This window comes from Sceloporus occidentalis, unplaced genomic scaffold (assembly GCF_023333645.1).
Source record: "Sceloporus occidentalis isolate IW3139 unplaced genomic scaffold, rSceOcc1.0.p SCAF_157, whole genome shotgun sequence".
Lineage (NCBI taxonomy): Eukaryota > Metazoa > Chordata > Lepidosauria > Squamata > Phrynosomatidae > Sceloporus > Sceloporus occidentalis.
The window spans coordinates 1,556,177-1,569,919 of record NW_028317137.1 but is presented as its reverse complement, the minus strand read 5'-3'; the positions used below and the strand labels follow the sequence as shown (position 1 = coordinate 1,569,919).

Below are 13,743 nucleotides of genomic sequence, written 5' to 3'. Positions count from 1 at the left end.
GTCTGCAGCTGCTGTTACTGATAAGGAAAGATAGCGAAAACCCAGCATAAACGGCGACTACGGCCGAGCAGCGCAACTGCTATGATCCTCAGCCAGGCATATGATGATATAACACCGTATGGAGTTAATGGTGTATATGGAAACGCACGGGCAGGGCTTTTTAATATTCTAGAGAGTACGGTACTCGGGAGGCCGTCCTGCTACGCGTAGAAGCGTAAAATGTTACCGTAGTGTCCCGCTTATAAGCGTCATTGCGTTCCATACACACTACGCCGATTCTGTGCGTACTCCAGCAAGCTTTACATCCGTGGAATCTCAGACACCCGTGTCTATAACACGCAAAACATTCCCTCCCTTCTGTCAAGGGAGGTTTTTATATTTAACCTCCAAACATACATGTGCCCTGTAACATGGATCCTTAATCTGTTTCACTGGACTACTACAAGATAAGTACTTAGCGGGGTCCATTCATACAGGTGGGATGTGGCTTTAACTATTCACTTTGAAGGGCTAACAGAGTGAAAATGTATAATGTATAACTAAATGATCAGAGACACATTGAAAAATCTGAGTTAACTATACATCACCCAGGGACCTGCTGCAGTAGTCAGCCCGTTTTATGTAGCGACGCACAAACAGATCCAGCTGGTAACCCACTTTTGAGTCTGTTCTCTAAATGGAGAGCCGTTTCAGACCCTTCACTATACAGAACCAAAACCAGCGAGCCTCTGCTACACGGAGACTCAGATTATAAAGTCTTCACTCATCTATTGAGTGCAATTTACACTTCTATTTTGAGACAAGTCTTGGCGCTCTGTGTAGTGAATGGAGAGTTGAAACCACAACTGCCCTCCTCGGTGAATAACACCAAGTACGTTCTCCATGCACTCAGTAATTTAAAGATCGGGCATCGGACACGATGAAGCCCCATCCAGCAGCGGCATGCTTTACAGTCTATATCCGCTAGCACAACTAATGCAGACTACGGGAGTTTCTAGAGCCAGATTATTCTATAATATACATCAAGGGGCCATCTAAGTGAGATGGCAACGTAACAGCAGTGAAGGCTGATAAAGTAACTGAAGGAAGTCCATGCCCTGCATGTCACAATGTAACACAAGTTTACAGCATCCCGTCCCAACAAGTTATTGCACCAGACTCCATACAGCTTCTGTAGAAGTCTGGTGCTCACTATGATATATATATATATATAGGAAGATCAGGCCAACATGTATAGGGAAGACCCCCACCCTGTATAATGATGAGGAAAATGTACCGTGTGGAGTATATGACATTTATAAGCCTGGCCGAGTCTTAATTCACCATCGCAGCACTTTCTTCCATTGAATTAAGCACAATACAGCCAAACTTAAATTTTGTACAGAGCTTTATTGACAAATAACACAGGCAAACATGTTACTTCTTCTTGGACACTCCCACTGTGCGTCCACGGCGTCCGGTGGTCTTTGTGTGCTGACCTCTGACACGCAGGCTGTAATGGAGAAGGGAAATACATTAGACAGGACCAAATCAGAAGAGGTATTTGCAGCGATAAGATGGCTACCTGCCTACTGAACCCAGCGAGGGCAGTAAGGCTCCATGATGGGGTATTAAGCACCGGCTCCCCTTACTCAATATAACTGACCGGGGAGTGGAGTTATGAGTATAAATACTGCGTGTAAATCCCGCGCCGTTAGAAGCGACCGTTATTTTTGCCCCGTCAGCCAGTGACTGAAGCAGGACGTATACTTTGGGTACTGCTGTACATGCGCTGCAGCGCCCCATCTATAGACCACAGCTCAGCTAGTTGTGTAGCACAAGTCGTATACCAAGCCCAGTATCTTAAACACAATTTGTTTAATACAGCCATTTATTTCCCCTCACAAATCCGGCAGCTGCCGACCCCCCCCCCCCCCCACGCTCTAAGGCTGCCTGGCCAGGATGAATACAGAGCCTCGTTACAAGGAAACATATCGGTAACAGACAGTATAATCATTGCATAGTTAACTGAAATCAGATGCTGTCTGCATTAATGCCCTGGGAGATTGAGGGACCACCTATAGCCTTAAGGCACCTTTTCTGAACACAGATTAATATAAGCTTCAGTGACAAGCGAGACAGGGATCAGCAAACTGCAAGCAACAGTCAAACTTTCTGCAGGTTGTTTTAATAACCGCATGTTTTGCACTTCAAACCATGACTTCGAGGCACATCGGGTCTTTGTTAGAACTACAAATTTGACAGAGGTAGAAGCTGCAGCCTCTCTGGTTAGACAATATTTGCTACCAATTGGCAGCCAGCGACCCGAAAGCACTCCGCATTCACACCTATAATATGCATTAAAGTGCACGTGATGGCTGGAGTGCCCTTTAGGCACAGAAAACCCAGTTACAGAAATACGTTTATGGCAATTGAAGCATCACAGGGGTTGGAAGACCCAGAACATCCAACAAAATATTACATTGGGATTTGGCACAGGGTGAGCACCACCGACCGGTCCCAATGACAACGTTTCAGGAGACCGGCTCTGCAACAAGTATGTTATGCATCATATTCTGTGCCTCCGGTCACTGGGTTATGATGCAGACTAGCAGCCTCTCAGACGTCTCATTCCAATTCACTATTCATAGGAACAGCCACCATGGAGGGCAGATAAAAAACCCCAACCACATAGGTATAGAACCCATCTGTTCTCCATAGACAACCAACAGAAGGGAACACAGCCACTTTGGACTGCCAAGCCAACTCACCCCCAAAAGTGACGCAGCCCTCTGTGGGCTTTGATCTTCTTGAGCCGCTCAAGATCTTCACGGAGTTTGTTGTCCAGACCGTTAGCCAGAACCTGAAGGCAGAAAATTATTAATACAAACCAGGCCACTGATGTGCAGAACTTCATCAACCCTTTCAACATTCCCTCACAGACCAAGATCCCGGGTACAATACCTGGCTGTATTTTCCGTCCTTGATGTCTTTCTGTCTGTTCAGGAACCAGTCTGGGATCTTGTACTGACGAGGATTTTGCATAATGGTGACAACACGTTCAACCTGAGAGGAAAGCACAGAAGACGTCATGTATCCCGCAAGACCAGGAGAAGTCATGTATCCCGCAAGACACTTCTAATGTTCCTGATTTCAAGGCTTCTATAACATGGAGTTCTCCACTAAGTGTTCCTAACAGCGGGGGTCTTAAACAGTCCACGCTGCCAGGAAGCCATCATTCAATGACTTCCAATCAACAGGGTCAGCTTGGACCTGCAAATCCACAACATATCTATTCTTACCTCATCCTCTGTCAGTTCTCCAGCTCGCTTTGACAAGTCGATGTCAGCCTTACGAAGAACCACATGAGCGTAACGGCGCCCAACACCCTGTAATGTACGGCAAACGTTACATTCAATGCATAGAATCCATAGAACCATGGCAAGCATGTCAACACATACTGGGACAGGAGGGGAACCTGGTCTCGCAAGCTTACAGTCTATTAAGTCTCCCCAATTCCAGGGCTACCAATGAGATAAGCAAATGTAAGAGCCCAGCCAGCCCAACCAGTAGCCCAAACACATTACACTACAAGTAAAGGTATATCTAGAAATGCACAGGCTACTGCACGCCACGAACCGTGCTGTAATAGTTATGGGACTTTTTACATAAATTACAGACATCTCACCTGTCCGCTTACAGCGGTATACGATTAACACTACAGCGCAGTTAACCCTTTAACTTTACCAATACAGCTAGTGCAGGAAAGTAAGCCTTTTAAATCATCAGCATAGCATTTAAAAGCAGCCGCAGTTTAACGTGACGGGTCACGGGGAGAGCGTGGCGGGACGCCGAGTATATCTGGATCACGGACCCTCGCATCGCACACACGGACAGTTACCTTAATGGCTGTTATGGCAAAGGCAATTTTCCTGCGTCCATCAATGTTGGTGTTGAGGACACGCAGAATGTGCTGGAACTTCTCGGGGATGACGAGAGACTGGAAAAGACAACCAGGTTACACTTGTGCTTCATGGGCCATAGAGCTCCTGGCTATCCAGGGGGCCACTATATACATATACACACTATAAACCCAACACACAGGCCGGTATCCCCGGTAAACTTCACCGCCCGGTATAAAGCATGGGACACCGACAGCTTAACGTATAAAGCGGACTAAAGCCTTAGCGGCCCGGGCTAATGCCCGCAGCTCTCCATACACGGGCTCCCAGCCACTACGGACCGCTCAGGCTAATGCGACCCGCCATATCTCCCTGCCGGGCCTTCCTCCCACACTACCGTCCCGTAAGTCTCCCACAAGCCCTCCCAGAGCCGACCCCGCGGCCAGCACAGAGAGCTGAGCCTCCCCAGCCGCGGATGGCAACGGATTGCCGACAACCGCTACCCAAACCATGAATATTCCTCACCATGGCTGCGGCTGCAGGGGGAGAGAGAGAAAAAGGAAGTGACGCGCGCCCTTCTTATAGAGATCCCGCCGCGGAGTTCTAACATCACTTCCGTTCACATCATCCTCTGGCTTGCTGGGGATTGTAGTTCGTGTTGGAACCCGGAAGTGGGATTGAACCGGAGCAGTAGCAGCGTCTATCAGCTGGAGAGATGGCCGGGGTGAGTAGGTTTGTTTGGAACCCCTGACAGCTCACCTCATATGGGCAACGGGGCCTGAGTTTACCGCGCCCAGCTCGCTCCCCTGTAGCTATTACGCTTTGCTTTGTCCTCTGATGTCATCAAGTGAGCACAGCAGGTGGATTCATTGCTATCTGGGTAATGGTGACAGGTCCACCTCTGCTGGGGACTGGATCCTGACCGTTTATATACACAGTGAAGATCCTCAGACCTTAGTCGTTGGTCTCGTCTCGTCTTAGATTCAAGAGCCAAATCCCTATCCCATGCATGTTTAAATTCCCTCACTGTATTACCCTCTACCACTTCTGCTAGGAGGCTGTACCACTTCTACCACCCTTTCAGTAAAAAAAAAAGTTCCATTTAAACCTCTGACCCTCTAGTGTTAGATTCTGGCCTCATGTTCTTTCTCGTCCTTTAAAATAAACGTCCTATATCACAGCTTGAAGACAGGTCTTAATAGCATTATTACAACATTACCTGTTGTACAGCCCTGTGGAATATGATGGCGTTATAGAACCCAATAAATAATGACCTCTTGCTCAGTGCGGGGCTGTTCTTACACCATTGCCTGCCCCCCCTTCTCTAGGAGCCACATCTGTAGGGTTTTCTCAAACACCACACTGAGCTGATGCTTTATGGCAATGCTAATGAAGTCCTTCCTCTATAGTCTTTCATTAGTCAGAGTGTCTGGCTGGGTGATTGAGACTGAGTCATTCTATTTTTGCCATAGGCAGCATGATAAGGAGTCTGGGTGTTTGTCTAGTTTTGGGATCAGATAACAGTGAACACTTATACAAATGGCTGATATGCAGCATTATATTACGGGGTGAAAATGACATCAAATCAGTTTTTAAACCGATACGAGCAATAGTAAGAATAGCGGGACTTCCCCTTTAATTTGCGCCTCATTTAATTCATTCATTGCATGATATATTGCTTGTCTCTAGATGGAGGATCTCACGCTGAGCCTCGGGGAGCTCGATCTGACCTCTGATGACATCACGATGGACAACGTCGGCAGTTAGTATCCTATTCTTTTTTCTTTTTGAGCCTTATTCACTAAGCTCTGTGTCTGCACAAGCTGCCGATGATGTGATTCCCTGTGATTCTGCTCGTCCTTCTCGTTTCATCTCCTGTTTCTTATTTGTTCTCTTCTTTTTTTTAGTTCACATTCAGGAGAACTTAGAAGACGCTCTTGTTCAAGAAGCCCTGAAAACGGTAAGTAAGAGACGTAGAGCATCCAGAGAACACGCGACTGTTACGCGGAAAGGACACGTTAAATGACATGTGACGTACTAGGCATAGTCCTTGTTCCCTCGCCGGATAAAACTATTTGTGCGGGTGAAAGAGTAGCGCCCCGGAGGGTAGGTTACTCACTGGGTAGGACTTGGGGTAACCGGTGCTCTTCTCCCAATTACCCCTCCCCCTCTGTTTTCCACACTCCCTTATTTTTGTTCTCCCAGGGCGTGGATCTCAGACAATACTCCAAGCAGGTGGAGATGGAGCTACAGCAGATCGAACACGTCTCAATCAAAGACTGTATCCTTTAAACGTGTCATCTGGCCATTAGTCCGCCCCAATCTGGGCTCTGCACACTGAAGGCAGAGTTGGTGGGAGAGTTTGTAGGAGAGTTTGTAGGAGAGCGCGGTGGCTTCAACGCCCTAACTTCACTATTCATTAAGAATGAGAGCAGGTTCCTCCAGCGAGAAGGGCTGAGCTGGCCCCGTATAATGCATAATTCAACGGTAACTTCTGGAGAATTCATACTGATATAACTATACATCATACAGGGCCGGCCACGTTCTTCCTGCAGCAGAAGCTTGTTGGGAATGGGCCTTCATAATGTATAGCGAAGCCAAGGATCTGAAGACTGGCGTCTCGCTTTAGTAAATAGACGCTTCTGTTTTGTGCCCCGTTAGCGGCTCCCCGTCTGCATCCCTTTCCTTAGCCTGTTGTAGATATCGAGCAGAGCCAGAACATCGCATCCCTCCATAACCAGATCATCGCATGCGATGCCATCCTGGAGGTGAGACGCAGTATGTGTGGAATATGTCCGATGTTCTAGATGTCCCTGACGTTCCGCTGCCCGTTCCTGCCTCTTCTTCTGTCTCTGCTGCCATCTTCTCTTTTGGTTGGATGCGTTCTTGACCCCCCCAGGCTCTCCATCCTTCAAATCTTTCCCGTTTTCCCGCTTATGACGTAATAATGGTTTTTCTTTTTCCTCTGTTGAAGAGAATGGGCCTCATGCTCGGGGGTTTCCAGTCTGACCTCAGCTCCATCAGCTCCGAGATTCACACCTTGCAGGAGATGTCGCTGGCGATGAACGTCAAGCTGAAGAACAGACAGACGGTGAGAAGCGAGCTGAGCGAGCTGGTGGACGAGCTCATCATCCCCAACACGATGATCAGGTAAGAAGAGACATGCAGCGCGGCGCCGGCCTCTCTCGCGCACGGCCCGTAATCTCTCCCTCCCGTTGCAGCGTTATTCTGGACGTCGCCGTGACGGATCAGCAGTTCGTAGAACAGTTACAGGAATTAAATAATAAAATAAATTATGTGAAGGAGCAGGCGTTCAGAGACACCAAGGCCTGCGCCGACGTGCAGGAGACCCTCCACAAACTGAAGATCAAGGTGAGAGATCATTCTGATCCGCGTTCACATACAGCTCGACGAACATCTGACGCTTCGGCGTTCTCACCCGCGCTTATCTGTATAGTTATTATTATTATTAGTAGTATTATATAATTATTATTAGTAGTAGCATTATATTATTATTATTACTTTTATTATTAGTATTATTATTATTATAGTATTAGTAGTATTATATTATTATTATTAGTAGTAGTATTATTATATTAGTAGTAGTATTATATTAGTAGTAGTAGTAGTACCGTATTTGCTCGATTATAAGACGAGGTTTTTTTCAGAGCAAATGCTCTGAAAAATACCCCTCGTCTTCTAATCGGGGTCGTCTTCTAATCAGACCTCAAATAGAGGTCTGATTATGAGACTAAGATCCAGATCCCCCGCACCGCTGCAGGGGACCTGGATCCTCCTGTCCCCCCCCCCACACTTACTTACCGGTGCTTCCTGCTGTATTGCCGGGGCAGCGGGTTGACGTCTACGCGATCCGCGTAGACAACGTCCGCTGCAGCCGGAAGGAGGTGTGGCTAGCAGCGGGGGTTGTCTGCGTCCGTCGCGGATACCTTCCCCGACTGTCAGAAATCAGAGTTCCCCGCACAGGTGCCGGAACTCTGATCTCTGACAGCCGGGAAAGGTATCCGCGACGGACGCAGACAACCCCCCGCTGCCAACTCCACCTCCTTCCGGCTGCAGCGGAAGGAGACGTCAACCCGCTGCCCCGGCAATACAGCAGGAATTTGGAAGCACCGGTAAGTGTGTGTGCGTGTGTGTGTTAAATGGGGGACATAGGGCATTTCTGGAATGCCTTATACCCCTATATGCCACTCTGGCACTTAGGGGGTTAAAAGGCATATTATGGGGCAGAGTGGCATATAGGGAGTTATAAGGCATTTCAGGAGGCAGAGTGGCGTTAAGGGGGCATTTAATAGAGCACTCTGCCTCCTGAAATGCCTTATAGAGTGCTCTATACAATGCCTTTTAACTCCCTTAATGCCACTGCCTCCTGGAATGCCTTATACCTCCCTATATGCCACTCTGCCCCATAATATGCATTTTAACCCCCTAAATGCCAGAATGGGATATAGGGGTATAAGGCATTTCTGGAGGCAGAGTGGCACATAGGGGGTCAAAAGGCATACCATGGGGCACAGTGGCATATAGAGGGTTAAAAGGCATATCATGGGCCACAGTGCCATATTGGTGTGGCAAGCCTGGGGGCAGATGTGCGTAACTGGGGGACAGGTTGGAAAATACAAGGAAATAAAAACAAAAAAAATATTTTTCTCAATCATAGCTTTTATTTAAAAAAATAGTTTACATGAATTAACATTTACTGGTAAAACTTTTTTCCTTTAGGGTCGTCTTATATTCAGGCTTTTTCTTTTTTTCCTAAGTTAATATTCAGATTTTGGGGGGTCGTCTTATAATCAGGGTCGTCTTATAATCGAGCAAATACGGTATTATATTATTAGTAGTAGTATTATATTAGTAGTAGTAGTAGTAGTAGTATTATATTATAATTATTAGTAGTAGTAGTATTATATTATTAGTAGTAGTATTATATTAGTAGTAGTAGTAGTATTATATTAGTATTAGTAGTATTATATTAGTAGTAGTAGTATTATATTATTATTATTAGTAGTATTATATTATTATTATTAGTAGTAGTAGTAGTAATATTATATTAGTAGTGGTATTATATTATTATTATTATTATTAGTAGTAGTAGTAGTATTATATTAGTAGTAGTAGTATTATATTAGTAGTAGTATTATATTATCATTAGTAGTAGTAGTAGTATTATATTAGTAGTAGTAGTAGTAGTATTATATTCGTAGTAGTAGTAATACTATTATATTATTATTATTATTATAACTTTTTTCCTTTCCGCCCCTGGCCGCCCCCATTAATCATCGCTTTTAATTGATGCTCCTGTTTCTGTTTTCAATTCCAGGCTGTGTCTAAAGTCCGTGAGTTTATCCTGCAGAAAATTTACTCCTTCCGTAAACCTATGACCAATTATCAGATCCCGCAGAATGCGCTGCTTAAACACAGGTGAGATTAACGCACAACTCCCCCCCCCCCAGCATGCGCTGCTCAAACACAGGTGAGATTACGCACAGCCCCTCAGCATGCGCTGCTCTAATACAGGTGAGATTGACTCTCAGGGAAGGTTAATGCACAAAATGAATAGAAAGACCCTGTGCTGCTCCAATGTTTCCCAGAATGCACTGCTCACACACCTCTGCCCATCAGCATTTTATGGATCCCCCTTTTCCTGCAGGTTCTTCTATCAGTTCCTCCTGGGGAACGAGCGGTCGGTGGCTCAGGAAATCCAGGACGAGTACGTGGAGACGATGAGCAAAGTATACCTGTCCTACTTCAAATCCTACACCAGCCGACTGATGAAAGTGCAGGTGAGCGGATCGTGGGGGGGGGGGTGTTATGCACAGCAGGGGGTTCTCTCTGTTCTCTGTCTCCTTTCATCCCTCTCCCCATTTTATTAATCTTGTGTCCCAGCCTTATGTTGTTCCCCATCTTATTTTTTTCAGTATGAAGAAGTTGCTGAAAAAGATGATCTTATGGGGATTGAAGACACAGCTAAAAAAAATATCCTTTTTTTCCCCGGTCAGGGGTTACAGAGGGACTCGGATCACTTCAGTTGAGTCTTGTAGCTCTGGACCGCTCCATCTCCCAAACTCAGCTGACTAGTGGACTTGCTAATGGTTGCCCCCCAGGGACCCCGACATGAAGCTGTTGAATCTTCCTGGTTGTCCTAGTGGACAACCAGGCCAAAAGTTGTCATACGTGGGAAATATCCCATTTTGGGCCGAGTCGGTCAAACCCAGCAGTAGGATCTCCTTAAGCTTATGGTGTCTTTTGGGTCAGTGAATCTCGTGTAACCCAGAGGACTGCCATGTTTTCTGGATGTTACGGATCTACTGATCTACAAACTGTCTGGTCCTCTGATATTCCGCTCTCCGGTTGTTGGTGGTTCTCCTTAGCTTCGTTACGCTTCTTCTCAAAGCCAGCTTTGCGTAGCAAGAACACGGTGTTTACGGTTGGCAACAGAGCTGCGATCATCAGCCCGACCGAGCTGGAGGGACCCATCATCGTGCCTCACACAGCGCAGAGGAGCGACGTCCGAGTGAGTGGAACCGAGGGCCAGTAAGAGACTGGGATTGAGGGTCACTTAACGGAGTGTACATTGTGCTGATATCAGAATCTGAACTGGGTAATTAAAATGGCCCAGTTGTCCAATACAAACAGAACGAGTGTATGGAGTAACTATTCTGAAAATTAACTCCCCAAAGTAGACATTTTAGTCTTTGCGCCCCTGTTGGGGGAAGTGGGCTTGTGAAGACCGAAGATCGATGGCAGACAAGGTCTTCTTGAACACCCTGATCCTCTCCTGATCCCCGTAGTTTTTCAATGTTTTCTCGTTCGTCTCCCATCCAGTACCCCTTCGAGTCTCTGTTCCGCAGCCAGCACTATGCTCTGCTTGACAACAGCTGCCGGGAGTTCCTCTTCCTGTCGGACTTCTTTCTGGTAACCGGATCTGCAGCCCAGGAGCTCTTCAACTCTGTGATGGGAAGGAGCCTGGCCATGTTCTTGGTGAGTGAGCTCTGAACTGAATCGCAAAGTACCGTCCCAATCCCCGCTGCGATGTTTCAGATCCAGGCCATGTCACGCATGTGCGGCCATCGCTACACGCATGATTAGAGCTACTGTATAGAGCACCGTAATATATATATATATATATATATATATATATATTATAATTACCATTCAAAGGTTTGGGGTCACTTGGAAATTACCAATGTCACGTTGTGTTCGCTAATCTGATCGTTAGAAACCCTTTGGCAATTATGTTACAGCCAGAAATGTCCTTGTTTCCCATGAAAATAGCTGAGTGACCCCAAACTTTTGAACGTGTGTGTGAATTCTGGGAAGTGCCTGGACAGTGTACTCATCACTAGCCTGCAGATACAGAATATGCGATACGCCAATTAACATTCAAACTGACCAATAGAAAGCCAGGGAATTACAGGACTTAAACCCGTTGGCCGTCACCCATTGACCATTTCCCTTCTCCAACTCACAAGGCGTACCTACCATGTCTACGGGCTGCAGCCTGGCCCGATGTTTATCAGCGACCCAGCGGTTTACCTGGACATGCGGGAATGAGTATGAGTATGAGTGACTGGCTGAGGAGAGAGTCGGTTTTTCTTGACGTTTTTTCTGTTTTTCTTTTTTCTGCAGAAGCACATGGACTCTTATGTGTCGGACTGTTATGACAGCATCGCCATTTTCCTCTGTATTCACATTGTGCTGAGGTTTAAAGGCATCACTCAAAGACGGGAAATCCCTGCCGTGGACAAGTGAGCCTAACCGAGATATCTACACGCACCACGCGTGTCACATTCCGATTACTTATTATCTTTATTACTTTTTCTTTTGCTGTAAGATTTTCTCTTGACGGTTGAGCGGATTCGATCGCGTCCCTCCTATTTAACATTATTTTTTGGTAGCCGGGATAATTCTGGCCGCGCTGAGGATTCCATCGACCCTGAGCTGCTCTTATTCTTCGTCGCGCAGGTACTGGGACGCGGTCTTAGACATGCTGTGGCCGAGATTCCAGTACATCCTGGAGTTAAATATCCAGAGCATCCGAAATACAGATCCTCAGAAGCTGGGAACCCTCGATACAAGACCGCACTATGTGAGAACCCCATATTTATCCATCTTTATCCTTTCTGGGTGAATTTTGCCTTTTCACGCTCTTTCGGTTGTAGAATTTTAATGTTTCCGCTGATTCTTGCACCGCCTGATGGGGGTTTTGTGGAATTTGGGACTTCTTTGAGGTAATAATCAAATATTTAAGATGCCAGCAGTAATATTTCTAAAGGATAAACCCACATCTGAGCCTGAAATGAATTTCTTTGCTGTATGGATATCCGCACTTTTGCTTTTCGGGATTAAAGAGTGTCTTCATGCGCAAACTCTCTTCTTCTAGATAACCCGACGTTACGCAGAGTTCTCATCGGCCATTGTGAGCATAAACCAAACGTTTCCAAACGAAAAGACCAACGTCCTCCTCGGCCAGCTCCAGGTACGAGGGGTTAGTGGTTGCGCTTAAAACGTACCTTTTATGATATCCGCGCTGCCGCTGTAAGCAGGTGAGAGGCTCATGTATTAAGAACTGGTTTCTATGGCAATGTATAAAAAAGGCTCGTTACGTTATTAACCCCTTTTGGCATGTCGAGGTTTCTACATGTCCTAGAACCACATATACGCAGATAGATCGAGTTCATTGTGCTTTGGAATTCCACGAGAAATCATTACACCTTACTTCAAGTAAAGTACATTTATTCTTCCAAGTTAATGGGACATGTTGCTTATCGCTGGCTCGGATTGATGGGTGTGTTCCTTGCACGTCTCACGTTCTCTTTCCCTCGTAGGTCGAGGTGGAGAATTTTGTCCTGCGAATGGCAGCGGAGTTTTCTGCCCGAAAGGAGCAGCTCGTATTCCTGATTAACAATTATGATATGATGCTCGGCGTCCTGATGGTAAATCTTTAAACAGACTGCATGTTAACAGGTGGAGCCTCCGTCTCGAGGCAGGAACTTTCAAGTCTGTTTTAACTTTTCAGGAACGAGCGTCATCAGACAGCAAAGAAGTGGAGAGCTTCCAGCAGCTGCTATCGGCTCGGACTCAGGTCAGTACTTACCCGGCCACCTCTACCCGGCGTCCCTCCAGCCTCCGTGTCTATAACGTGTCCACCTTCCCCAGGAATTCATAGAGGAGATCCTCTCCCCTTCGTTCGGAGGAATGATTTCTTTCGTTAAGGAGTCGGAATCTCTCATGGAGAAGGGCCAGCCAGACCGCTTGCGGAGCGAAGAAGGTGAGATTTTTCTCTGATACAATCATTTCGAGGCGATGGCCGCCTGGATCCTGATGCATGTTCTCTTACAGCACACGTGGCTCAGCTGGTTCGCGGATTCTCCGCCACGTGGAAGCAAGCGGTGGAGACGCTGAGTCAGGACGTTATGAGGTCTTTCACAAACTTCAAAAACGGGACAAGCATTATCCAGGTAACGCAGACCAACGTTTTGTGAAGGAAAACCTTCTAGTTGTAGACGCGATGCTGACCTGTTAACATTCCGTGTCTGTAGGGGGCGCTCACACAGCTGATCCAGTACTATCACCGGTTTCATAAAATCCTCTCCCAGCCCCCTCTGCGCAATCTGCCGGTTTGTTCAGAGTTAATCAATCTGCATCATCTGATGGTCGAACTGAAGAAACACAAGCCGAACTTCTGAGCAGGCGCCGCAGCCGTATCTCTAGTCAGCGGTGGATATAACGCGATGCGAGTCTCTCCCGCTCGTAGGACTTAATGTACATTTCTATTTATTGAGACAGACTTGGTTCTCTGGTCGCGTCCTATTCTGCTTTTAGTGTATATGATGAGTCTTGG

At 46.6% G+C, this 13,743-nt stretch overlaps 2 protein-coding genes across 3 annotated transcripts; one reads left to right on the top strand and one right to left on the bottom strand.

The window, feature by feature from the left end:
- Positions 1 to 1,388: 1,388 nt before the first annotated feature.
- LOC149280386 (small ribosomal subunit protein uS13-like) lies at positions 1,389 to 4,409 on the bottom strand. The gene is made up of 6 exons (XM_089500632.1): positions 4,317 to 4,409; positions 3,881 to 3,979; positions 3,282 to 3,368; positions 2,944 to 3,045; positions 2,751 to 2,842; positions 1,389 to 1,492 (listed from the first exon to the last, which is right to left on the bottom strand). Exons 1-6 carry the CDS (start codon positions 4,407 to 4,409, stop codon positions 1,417 to 1,419), a joined length of 549 nt encoding a protein of 182 aa, XP_089356758.1. The 3' UTR covers positions 1,389 to 1,416.
- Positions 4,410 to 5,570: 1,161 nt separating this feature from the next.
- Positions 5,571 to 13,588, top strand: LOC149280385 (vacuolar protein sorting-associated protein 52 homolog). 2 transcript variants are annotated; one of them, XM_089500676.1, is made up of 19 exons: positions 5,571 to 5,643; positions 5,789 to 5,841; positions 6,087 to 6,162; positions 6,582 to 6,649; positions 6,856 to 7,031; positions 7,103 to 7,253; positions 9,220 to 9,320; positions 9,550 to 9,682; positions 9,818 to 9,875; positions 10,280 to 10,413; positions 10,725 to 10,880; positions 11,529 to 11,647; positions 11,865 to 11,988; positions 12,283 to 12,378; positions 12,728 to 12,835; positions 12,919 to 12,984; positions 13,059 to 13,170; positions 13,242 to 13,360; positions 13,442 to 13,588. In XM_089500676.1, the coding sequence occupies exons 1-19, from the start codon at positions 5,571 to 5,573 to the stop codon at positions 13,586 to 13,588; spliced, it is 2,070 nt and encodes a 689-aa protein (XP_089356802.1). The 2 variants fall into 2 exon arrangements, with proteins under 2 accessions (XP_089356802.1, XP_089356803.1); XM_089500677.1 differs by lacking the exons at positions 5,571 to 5,643; positions 5,789 to 5,841; positions 6,087 to 6,162; ... (1 more) ...; positions 9,818 to 9,875; positions 10,280 to 10,413 and having other exon boundaries at positions 6,859 to 7,031.
- The last annotated feature ends 155 nt before the right edge of the window (positions 13,589 to 13,743 follow it).

What these genes read in the sequence shown, in the direction of transcription:
- LOC149280386 (XM_089500632.1), bottom strand. Translation starts at nt 4,409, where the DNA reads ATGGTGAGGAATATTCATGGTTTGGGTAGCGGTTGTCGGCAATCCGTT. An exon ending in CTCTCTGTGCTGGCCGCGGG is followed by an intron (nt 3,980 to 4,316) that starts GTCGGCTCTGGG and finishes TGTCTTTTCCAG; the next exon opens with TCTCTCGTCATCCCCGAGAA. An exon ending in TTGCCATAACAGCCATTAAG is followed by an intron (nt 3,369 to 3,880) that starts GTAACTGTCCGT and finishes CGTACATTACAG; the next exon opens with GGTGTTGGGCGCCGTTACGC.
- LOC149280385 (XM_089500676.1), top strand. Translation starts at nt 5,571, where the DNA reads ATGGAGGATCTCACGCTGAGCCTCGGGGAGCTCGATCTGACCTCTGAT. An exon ending in TCCACAAACTGAAGATCAAG is followed by an intron (nt 7,254 to 9,219) that starts GTGAGAGATCAT and finishes TTTCAATTCCAG; the next exon opens with GCTGTGTCTAAAGTCCGTGA. An exon ending in TGCTATCGGCTCGGACTCAG is followed by an intron (nt 12,985 to 13,058) that starts GTCAGTACTTAC and finishes CACCTTCCCCAG; the next exon opens with GAATTCATAGAGGAGATCCT.